The sequence below is a fragment of the Anneissia japonica genome, unplaced genomic scaffold (assembly GCF_011630105.1).
Source record: "Anneissia japonica isolate Jap-2015-1 unplaced genomic scaffold, ASM1163010v1 scaffold287986_len575832_cov185, whole genome shotgun sequence".
NCBI lineage: Eukaryota > Metazoa > Echinodermata > Crinoidea > Comatulida > Comatulidae > Anneissia > Anneissia japonica.
In genome coordinates this window covers 22264-34265 of record NW_022692348.1, presented here as the reverse complement: position 1 = coordinate 34265, position 12002 = coordinate 22264, and the positions used below count along the sequence as shown (strand labels likewise).

The following is a 12002-nucleotide window of genomic DNA, read 5'->3' as shown; positions in this document are numbered from 1 at the left end:
ATATATATAGTTACTTTAAAATGTACAAAATCTAGTGCTCTATTAATTTCTTGCAGATTATTAACAGGACAAGACAAACATGGGGTGTGGGTCTTCTAAAAGTACAAATATAATTAAGTCTGAACAGTCAACAAGTGTGAACGAAGATGATAAAAACCAGAAAAAAGCATTTGAAAGCCATAAGAATGTTCAACCATCACAAACACAAACATATGAACTGAATAATACGTTTGAGAACGCCTCAAAGACTGGCAATAGAAAGACCAATAGTGATGGAATTAAGGACACAAACAAACTTGTTCCTTACAATGAGGCGTGCAAAGCTTTTCCAAGACCAGCACCACCTCCAGTTGATGCAAAGGTTGATCTGGACGAGTTCTTTTCGTCAGAACTAAAAGCCATCTACCCTGGATTCGATGCTATGACACGTCTTGATGATCATGTTGAAAAGGTATTTTGAAACCAACCAAGTATTATGAAATCGATATATAGCCATTTAGAACACTATAGGACAAAGCATTATAAATATTTGCAGCAGTACACATATGTATACAGTACAGCGCTATCTATTATATCCCCTTGTCATAGAGATATTTAAGGGTAGGATGGTGACTTGCTTTTCTTTCTTTTAGAGAGTGTGAAGGAACTCTGTAATCACAATAAGTTCAATCGACAAATGACTGTGGGTCCATGGTTTTCCAACATGATAGGAGGGGGAGATCAGAGAGTTAATTTCCCTCATCTTCGATCCTCACTGGCGTCACCACTGCCTTACTGATACTATCAATTCAATCGTATTATATGTTATATATATTTTCAAAATTTACAGACGCCAAAATCACTGAAGCAAAACATTCAAAGTCTAGTGGAATATCTGATGGAAATCACTTCAACGGAGTACGATAAGGCACGCGTTATTATACGTTGGGTTGCGACTAACATCGCGTATGACCTAAACTTCCTGATTACTGGCAACCACCAAGGTTCTTCAGCTGCGCAAGACGTGTTGGTAGAGGGCTCTGCTGTCTGCGAGGGATTCTCCAACTTGGTGTTGGAAATGTGCCAGTAAGTACAACAGGGTGGCAAAAAGAACGATGAATGAGTCAATTAAGTAAAACTATAATCACGAAGCTACAAACACTAAAACGACCAGAGGCCCACTAATGCGCTACAATACGGTATCTCATGAGATTATTTTACATTCCAATTTACAAAGTTATTTTGAAGCTCATGCAACAGCCATAATAGAGACCGATGATCTGTATTTGAGGTAATAACTTGAATACACTATTACAATCAAGTAGACCTCTAATGTCATCACGAATTATTAGTACCACTTTTTGATGATTAATCCATAGGCTTGCCGGCTTAACCTGTGAAAAAATCAACGGTATAGCCAAGGGATCTGGTTATGAGATTGGTGATGATCTCGTCAACGGAAAAAAATCGAATAAGTTCAGACACGCCTGGAACCGGATCAAGATATCAAACACATGGTTTCTATGTGATGCCACCTGGGCATCTGGATACCCAAGTATGTAGGCCCATTTCAGTACATTAAAACATTGTATTTTACAAACACCACTACCATTCTAGTACCACCACTATCACTACCAGTCTACCACAACCGCTGCTGCTGCTGACGCCGCCGCTGCATCGTACTACTACTACTACTACTACTACTACTACTACTACTACTCAAAAACCACTGCATCCTCTTACAGATAGGCATGAAATTTTTTCATTCTTCATATCATTGAATTGGTTTTTTTTTTGTATTAAAGAGAGAGTGAATGGAAACTACCAACACATATTCCACTGGAATGAGGGTTACTTCTTAGTTCCGCCAGAAACGATGCGTTACTCTCACAAACCATACGACAGTACCTTCACAATGCTTGAACAGTCGATAACTGACCTAAATCAATGGACAAACGAGGCACGTGTGTTTCCTTCATGCTGTTTGTATAAGGTACATTACTAATTGAGAATATACTTACCATTATTCTTCTTTTCATAGATAAATACCGCAGGCCTAGGCCTAAGCTTGATGCAACTAAAAGCCTCATTTACGTAATTTTAGTCAAGAGAACAGGTTTTGTGTGTGTTTCGTAAAACATTTTGTGTTATTACCCGGGTGGCCACTCTGCAGTGCGACCACAACGGGTCCAAAGCGATAATCTGTTTATTTCAACAACATCTTACTGTATGATATATTCAAATATATAACTCTACATTACGAATACAGTAAGAATAATGTCTTACTGTAAATTGTAAGGCCACCAATTGTCACATTATAATGTACTACGATAAAGTAAGAAAAAACATAGGTCAATGAAGGCTATATGGTTGCTAAACGAACAGACATGTACATTTTTTAAAATTTGTGTTACTCCCCGACGGAATGTACTCGCCTTCTCCGACGGGGGGGCTGAGCTATAGCCCCTCCCCCAGCCCCCCTGGCGCCACCACTGATGAATTTTATTACCGGGAATTATCTTAAAGGCCGGACTTAATTAACCTTCATATTTGTGGAGAAGTAACTAGAAATAACCACAATAAATATGACTACAACCTAGGCTGGTGAATGATGATAGTGTGATTGATTTTTTTTTGTATCCCAACATGAGACAAATTGAGAACCCACACTGTATGTTTAAACCTTCCAATGAATACTTGTGTTGTCTTACAGATGTCAAGTGTTACACCACCTCTCACTGATGGGTGCATTAAAACGGATTCGAATAGAGTGGAACTCCAATTTCGCAGTATTTTTAACATGAACTTAAGATATACCTTGATAGATGACGCAACAGATGAAAACGTAGAGAATTCAGTAGCATCTTTTACAAACAAGAAGTTAACAACGCTGTTTGTACGTCTTCCGCGAGCTGGGTTGTATAGTGTTGTGTTATTTGGTGAGCCCGTTCACTTGTCTGATTGTTCAAAGGAAATGAGCCAGGATATGTTATTGAGCTTTAAGGTACACACGACATGCGTCAATGGTTCGCAGAAATTTCCAGACTTCACTCATCTCTTAGGATCACTTCCCGCTTTTACAGATGGTGGGTTTAGATCCTCTGTTAACTTCCCTATCATTGAAACAGAAGATGGGTATGCCAGGTTTACAGTTAACAGACCAGGAGGAGAGCCAATAAGATTCAAATTTAGATACGCAAATGGAACTGAACTTGATGAGTACATATTTGGAGATACCTATCCAGAAAAAGTCGTCTTTAATATTAGATGTCCGAAGAAGGGGGAATATTCGTTGACACTTTTTGCCAGATTTAACGATGATCTTGTTGATAACACTAAATTTAAGCCAGGTGCAACATATCTGATACTGAACAAGAATGAGCGAGTAACGCCCATACTACCATACCCCTCTAAAGTACAATGGGGACCAACTGACAACTTGTCAAATTTCAACATATCGTTACAGCCCCAAAAAGGCGCTGAAATAACGTGCAATAAAGAAGAGGCCACTTTCGAACTAGGCCTAAGTTCCAATGAACAGATCAATATTTCTTACAAATTTAATACCAAGGAAGATAAAGCAATAACAAGTAGGTGGGTTTGTGCCGAAAACAACTGGCGTGAAAAAGATGTGATTTTGCGATTTCGATTTCGTGCACCCGTTTCTGGATTTTACGAATTTAATATATTTGCGGGAAAAGTTGGTGCAAAATCTAATGATTGTATAGGAAGTTGGTTAATTAACGTTGTTAATCCGTATGAGGGAGACTTGTTCATTGGCAGTACAAACGTACCATGGGGACCTAACGTTGCCAAAATGAAGGCAAATGATTTACAAGTTCTATCACCAACATCTTCTACAATTTACTCAAGTGAAGAAGAGTCCACGTTGATTATCGCATCGAAAATAAAAAGGCGTACAGGAATTATTTTCAATCTGAAAAATGATTCAGGTAATGATATGTACGAATACGTTTTAGCAGATTCTGTTAAACAAAATGACGAAACGGCTGTCTCTTATACACATCTAGATGTGTATAAGAGACAGCTACAATACGGTATCTCATGAGATTATTTTACATTCCGATTTACAAAGTTATTTTGAAGCTCATTCAACAGCCATAATAGAGACCGATGATCTATATTTGAGGTAATAACTTGAATACACTATTACAATCAAGTAGACCTCTAATGTCATCACGAATTATTAGTACCACTTTTTGATGATTAATCCATAGGCTTGCCGGCTTAACCTGTGAAAAAATCAACGGTATAGCCAAGGGATCTGGTTATGAGATTGGTGATGATCTCGTCAACGGAAAAAAATCGAATAAGTTCAGACACGCCTGGAACCGGATCAAGATATCAAACACATGGTTTCTATGTGATGCCACCTGGGCATCTGGATACCCAAGTATGTAGGCCCATTTCAGTACATTAAAACATTGTATTTTACAAACACCACTACCATTCTAGTACCACCACTATCACTACCAGTCTACCACAACCGCTGCTGCTGCTGACGCCGCCGCTGCATCGTACTACTACTACTACTACTACTACTACTACTACTACTACTCTAAAACCACTGCATCCTCTTACAGATAGGCATGAAATTTTGTCATTCTTCATATCATTGAATTGTTTTTTTTTGTATTAAAGAGAGAGTGAATGGAAACTACCAACACATATTCCACTGGAATGAGGGTTACTTCTTAGTTCCGCCAGAAACGATGCGTTACTCTCACAAACCATACGACAGTACCTTCACAATGCTTGAACAGTCGATAACTGACCTAAATCAATGGACAAACGAGGCACGTGTGTTTCCTTCATGCTGTTTGTATAAGGTACATTACTAATTGAGAATATACTTACCATTATTCTTCTTTTCATAGATAAATACCGCAGGCCTAGGCCTAAGCTTGATGCAACTAAAAGCCTCATTTACGTAATTTTAGTCAAGAGAACAGGTTTTGTGTGTGTTTCGTAAGACATTTTGTGTTATGACCCGAGTGGCCACTCTGCAGTGCGACCACAACGGGTCCAAAGCGATAATCTGTTTATTTCAACAACATCTTACTGTATGATGTATTCAAATATATAACTCTACATGAATTTCAGTGAAGACGCCAAGTTCTGCCCGACAGGTCCATGTGATCGTGAATTAATAACAACAAAATTACGAATACAGTAAGAATAATGTCTTACTGTAAATTGTAAGGCCACCAATTTGTCACATTATACTGTACTACGATAAATTAAGAAAAAACATAGGTCAATGAAGGCTATATGGTTGCTAAACGAACAGACATGTAAATTTTTTAAAATTTTTGTTATTCCCCGACGGAATGTACTCGCCTTCCCCGATGGGGGGGGGGGGGACGGGGGGGCTGAGCTATAGCCCCTCCCCCAGCCCCCCTGGCGCCACCACTGATGAATTTTATTACCGGGAATTATTTTAAAGGCCGGACTTAATTAACCTTCATATTTGTGGAGAAGTAACTAGAAATAACCACAATAAATATGACTACAACCTAGGCTGGTGAATGATGATAGTGTGATTGATTTTTTTTGTATCCCAACATGAGACAAATTGAGAACCCACACTGTATGTTTAAACCTTCCAATGAATACTTGTGTTGTCTTACAGATGTCAAGTGTTACACCACCTCTCACTAATGGGTGCATTAAAACGGATTCGAATAGAGTGGAACTCCAATTTCGCAGTACTTTTAACATGAACTTAAGATATACCTTGATAGATGACGCAACAGATGAAAACGTAGAGAATTCAGTAGCATCTTTTACAAACAAGAAGTTAACAACGCTGTTTGTACGTCTTCCGCTAGCTGGGTTGTATAGTGTTGTGTTATTTGGTGAGCCCGTTCACTTGTCTGATTGTTCAAAGGAAATGAGCCAGGATATGTTATTGAGCTTTAAGGTACACACGACATGCGACAATGGTTCGCAGCCATTTCCAGACTTCACTCATCTCTTAGGATCACTTCCCGCTTTTACAGATGCTGGGTTTAGATCCTCTGTCAACTTCCCTATCATTGAAACAGAAGATGGGTATGCTAGGTTTACAGTTAACAGACCAGGAGGAGAGCCAATACGATTCAAATTTAGATACGCAAATGGAACTGAACTTGATGAGTACATATTTGGAGATACCTATCCAGAAAAAGTCGTCTTTAATATTAGATGTCCGAAGAAGGGGGAATATTCGTTGATACTTTTTGCCAGATTTAACGATGATCTTGTTGATAAAACTAAATTTAAGCCAGGTGCAACATATCTGATACTGAACAAGAATGAGCGAGGAACACCCATACTACCATACCCCTCTAAAGTACAATGGGGACCAACTGACAACTTGTCAAATTTCAACATATCGTTACAGCCCCAAAAAGGCGCTGAAATAACATGCAATAAAGAAGAGGCCACTTTCGAACTAGGTCTAAGTTCTAATGAACAGATCAATATTTCTTACAAATTTAATACCAAGGAAGATAAAGCAATAACAAGTAGGTGGGTTTGTGCCGAAAACAACTGGCGTGAAAAAGATGTGATTTTGCGATTTCGATTTCGTGCACCCGTTTCTGGATTTTACGAATTTAATATATTTGCGGGAAAAGTTGGTGCAAAATCTAATGATTGTATAGGAAGTTGGTTAATTAACGTTGTTAATCCGTATGAGGGAGACTTGTTCATTGGCAGTACAAATGTACCATGGGGACCTAACGTTACCAAAATGAAGGCAAATGATTTACAAGTTCTATCACCAACATCTTCTACAATTTACTCAAGTGAAGAAGAGTCCACGTTGATTATCGCATCGAAGATAAAAAGGCGTACAGGAATTATTTTCAATCTGAAAAATGATTCAGGTAATGATATGTACGAGTACGTTTTAGCAGATTCTGTTAAACAAAATGACGAAACGGTTTTATACAAAATTCGATTTCATCCACCAGAGTCGGGATTTTACAGTTTTGATCTATTTTGTGTAAGTGGCGGTCATCTAGGTAGTTGGATGATAGATGTTCGGAAATCGAAAAAACTGGAACTTCCATCGAATGATAAAAGACCCTGGGGTCCTGTACAAAACTTCTATGACTATGGATTCTTAGTAGTAGAGCCAGAGTCAGCCATTCTTACCACTACTTTGTCAACTGAGTCAAAATTAACTATTGCTACAGATCAAGGGAAAATACTTGGAAAGTTACATTTCCAGGATCAAGAGGATAATTTAAAGGATTGCTTTGATATTGAATACTTCACAAACGATGAGAAATTGAAGAAAATTGTTATAACGTTCAAGTTACCCCAGAAAGGCTATTATAAATTTAGTTTATATGTATCAAGTTCAGGGCAGGGCATGTTTGATTACGGTGGAGGTTGGCTGTTACATTGTGTATGAGAAAATCCCCGATCACGCCCATCGCCAATGACATACCAAGTAAAACAGTAGTGTGTGTGTGCGCGTGCATGAGTGCCAACGAAAATTGCTTGTAGGCCGCAATTGTATTTACTTATTTTTTATTGGCTCCATTTTACCACCATAATGTTGTCTGTGTATATATATTCTATACTGACCAACCGCTCAAAGTTATCAGTAAATTAACTATTTTGAGTGTTTCATTCACAGTATAGGGACCTCCCTTAGTAGGACCACATGTCTATAATATCCAATATTATTATTAGTTTTTGAAAAACTCATTAAATTATCTTCTTGTTTCGTTCATTTTTCATGTGAAGGATGAAATAAGTTCTGGTTGTATCTGACATGTATACATAAGAAATTTAATCTGAAATTGAACTTCATTCTTCAGATTATTGATTTTAAATTTGTATTTGTCAGGACCAATTGCCAAACATATTTATGCTTTACTCATATTACGTACATTTGGCATAACTTACTTATCAATTATAAAGGCATTACAATTTATAATTTAAATTTAATATTTTTATATGCTTAATTACTAAAGACTAGACTTTTTGATGCTCATAACTTTGATGCAATTTGAAAATATTCTTATACAAGATGTTTAATAGTACTGTACTATATATATTATATCCATGTTCCCTTGATTTGAAGGTACTCTCCTTAAAAGTAATTCACTTTAGTTTTAGGTTATCCCAGACCGCTCTTGCCTAATTTTACGATGGCAAAATAAAGTATTAGAACATAATTTCCTGAAATTAAACTTCCGTTTACAAACAATAAATACACATTGAGCCTTGTCTCATCAGAATAATGATTATTTTATTTAAAAGTGATTTTATATATATGTTTTAAAATGACAAACATTATCCTGTACAGAAAAAACAAATTGTAAAATTATCTGTTCAGAACGTTAGTAATTCCCATCTAAACAAATGGTGTATACTGTCCTACATATTTACTAATTATCATTATCATGTTACTCCAATTTTGATACATTGATTATACTACATAACGGTGCTTTTAAAAAAGTGGAGGGGATGGTCTCCTGGTGGACTGAACAAATCAAATAATAATAATGATGATGATGATGATGATGATAATGATAATAATAATGATGGTCGACTGAAGGTGGACACACAACAACACATTTTTTATTAATGATCTGTACCATGGAGGTATAAAAACATGGTCGTACGATGCCATCTTATTAATAATGCCATCTTATTAGGCGCATGTATCCATCTCTCTGTAGAGCTGCTTGCGGCGCCGTTTTCTACCTGCAGAGTGTACATGTAGCCTTTTTTCTGCATTATTATTTTGAATTAATTAATTTTATTTAAATTATTTATTTATTTTTATGTATATTTATTTATGACAGACCTGACATGGATGGGAAAGATGGGCAAAATAAGATGGAAATACTCTTCGGGGTCACCATCCATCACCACCCTGGCACATTCCCGCAGTGCGTGCCCAGCTTCATAGAGCACACATTATGGAAAACTCTATTCGCTTAAATGTAACTGTTATATCTGTGTAATGTGTTTACTTGCCCATATGAAAGGATGAATATATAAGTAGGAACGTATGTGTATAACATACTAGCCTGATAAAGGCCAATGGCCGAAAATATTGGTAGATATAGGCTTACGATAAAATGAGCCAATTTGAATACTGTGAGTTCCTGAGTTGTATTTGCTGTATCTACACTTTGCAACTGGTCTTAAAAAAGAGAACTATAGAGGGTTATATACTCCATCACCAAACACTGATGCATCATTCCAGTCTTATATCCAAGTTAAGGTAAAGCTTTTAAATTCATTATTGAGTTGTTTCAATTATCCTAAAAGTATAATATCTGTGACAGATATTACAGTATGAAAACGTAATATATTATATATTTATAAACTGATTCATTTGGCACCAGAAGTATTAAAACGTTCATTTATAATCATAATAATTGGTAGTAACAATGTCAGTTAAATTTCAATAACTTCTTAACACAGAATTTTACCTTTTTAAACTTAAAATATAACAAAAGGAAACAAAACAAATTGATATTCTAAACCATGAAACCTTAACTACTTGTTTCCAAATATATATTCTTTAAATTCAAATTCTTTATTGTAATACTGATAATGCATTGGGAAGGAAGAAATCCTGATCACACTTCTGAGCCTTACAAAAAAACATAATAAAAGATGAAAAAAGACATTGACAAGATTATTTAAAGGAAAGATTAGATTTTGTGTTCTTTTTTCTTTCTCCAGGCTCAATTAATTGTCTCTATGACAATCCAACTGGACAGAATTTCCACATAAAACTGTTAAACAGCCTTTACTCAATGATTATTGTACAAAAATCATTAAAATACTGTGGAATTGTAAACATACTATAACTTGATAAGTTTATCAGGGTGGTTCTGTTGGTCCAAAAGCATTGCGTAAGTGTATACTCGTGCATCCAAAATACAACCATCTGAGGCATATTCTAAAACAACAAATTGAAAGAATATCCTCAATATCCAAATGTTTTGTATAAACCGTAAAAACATTCTATGTTTTTCTGCAGTAACATCACCAACATTCAGATATTGTTATTACAGTAAAACATACTATGCAGCATGTTTTAGTTATATATCCTGTTTATGTTTATTAAATCAAAAAGACAAGTTTGTGTGATTAGCTTATATGAGGGCATGATGTTAACCATATCACATCCATATAAGGGCATGATGTTAATCATATCACACATCCATATAAGGGCATGATGTTAATCATATCACACATCCATATACAGTAAAGGCAAAGCACAGATATTTATCACACAAAACTTGATAGTATATACTGAGCCTCTAGCTTTGGGTATTCAGAGAGGCTTTTCACTCTGCCAGCCAACCATGACAGGGGTGTAGGCTGGTTTTCAGCTGGAAAGGGGGGGGGGGAAGGGGTGAAAAATGAGAATGCCGAACTAAATCCAAATCCTTATTCCAGTGTTCTCCTGAAGCCATTTTAGCCATCAATTTTACTGGTAAAAACAACCAGCCAACCGGTAAAAATTTTGTGTTTGTAAAATAAAAAACCAATGATTAGTCCAATGTAGTCTAGTTGGACTTCTTTCAATGTATGAACTTCATTCCAGTGTCTAGGCTATGGAGACTATGACTGTATGCGTTTTTTTAACTAATTAAACCCCACACAAAAGCAGTAATACCTAACACTGTGCGCACAGCTGAATATTTTATGGACAAATTTACTAGTAAAAATTCAATTGGGAGAACACCACTATTCCAATGAAAACTTAAAGGTCATTTTAAGTATTTTAACCTGCTAAGTGGAAATAATTTGCTGCCATAAGGGGTGCACCCTCCGACTACGCCCATGCATGTGTGAGGAAGGTCTCAGACTGTCTTGCTCATTTATATAAAGTCTTACTTCATATAAATTTTTATGATAGTTAAATAAAACCATAAAAAATAATTGCAATTTCCATTTGGTAATTTTCTGAAAGGAAAAAAAACATAGTACTTACTATCCAATCTGCAACACATTTCATGGACTGGTAACACTAAGACTTCAATGAACTCTCCATCATCTAAATAATGAAAAAAATAAAATAAACAAAAGATACAGAAACAGTCCAACATGTTGACTGATATTTAAATTTAATATATTTTTATATATATACAGCACTGTATATTTAAATTTTTTTTATGGTCAATGGCTTGCCATCACACTCCCCATGCATTCTGGCTTGTAACATGGTTACCACCGGTTTAAAATTTACAGTTCATGCAAGTAAAGCCTGAAAATTACCTCATACTAGTTTTTTGAAAATACTCTACATATTTTGAAAATAGACTATTCAGACATCACAAATATTTTTCGGCTTTAATAATAAAGGTAGATTTACACATTTTCAAAGTCCATTTCAAAGGTTTCACAACAACATACCTGGTTTACTGACTGGTTTCCTATTTATCGGATCATCACCATCAATCTAAAAATAAGATAACAATTATTCACAAACAAATTCGATGAAAATTGCACAAGCATTATTATGAACACAAAGGCTCATTTTAAAATTGAGATAAATTAGGGTGGGGTGGTGATGGGTTGGGGGATGGTTGCCAACTGTAATTGTGAAATCTACCTTTGAGCTTCTCATTCTTATTTAAGCATATTCTTAACTTATATTTTTAACTTATTTTTTCAATATGAGAGAAAAGAAAAGAAAATACTGTAAACAAAACTATATACTTACTCTCATGTTAACAATATGAATTGTTGCTGCTGAAAGTCCTGGGTCTAGTGATACAACTAAAAAAAGAAAGCAATAGAAAAACAATATTTATAATTTACAAAAAAACCTAAAAAAACATGTTTACACTTTGTTGTTTGTGATTGCTGTTTGTTCTCTACCTGTTGTTTGACACTGCACCTTGAGCACCAATTTTGGTGGTGATGTTTGTGCTTTATAAATCGTTATTATTATTATTATAAATATAATACGAAAATGCTAGTTTAACTGAATTTAGACATTCCTAAACATGATAAAAAAAATGTAAAAA

General features: G+C 35.7%; 2 protein-coding genes and 1 long non-coding RNA gene across 3 annotated transcripts in view; 2 read left to right on the top strand and 1 right to left on the bottom strand.

Annotated features, from left to right (window-relative positions):
- Positions 1-4401, top strand: part of LOC117100281 (kyphoscoliosis peptidase-like) — a 5647-nt gene extending 1246 nt beyond the window's left edge. Inside the window, exons 2-7 of the mRNA XM_033239931.1 lie at positions 57-451; positions 830-1065; positions 1359-1534; positions 1785-1972; positions 2693-3942; positions 4218-4401. Of these exons, the coding sequence (XP_033095822.1) occupies positions 80-451; positions 830-1065; positions 1359-1534; positions 1785-1972; positions 2693-3942; positions 4218-4401 (2406 nt within the window). The 5' untranslated portion in view covers positions 57-79. The remainder of the gene's footprint in view (positions 1-56; positions 452-829; positions 1066-1358; positions 1535-1784; positions 1973-2692; positions 3943-4217) is intronic.
- Positions 4132-9267, top strand: LOC117100259. Its single transcript, XM_033239859.1, has 3 exons — positions 4132-4393; positions 4642-4829; positions 5633-9267. Exons 2-3 carry the CDS (start codon positions 4713-4715, stop codon positions 7403-7405), a joined length of 1890 nt encoding a protein of 629 aa, XP_033095750.1. The 5' UTR covers positions 4132-4393; positions 4642-4712; the 3' UTR covers positions 7406-9267.
- Positions 8232-11773, bottom strand: LOC117100260. The gene is made up of 4 exons (XR_004444108.1): positions 11696-11773; positions 11386-11431; positions 10964-11026; positions 8232-9922 (listed from the first exon to the last, which is right to left on the bottom strand). It is a non-coding gene; the product is annotated as an uncharacterized LOC117100260 (long non-coding RNA).
- Between the last annotated feature and the right edge of the window lie 229 nt (positions 11774-12002).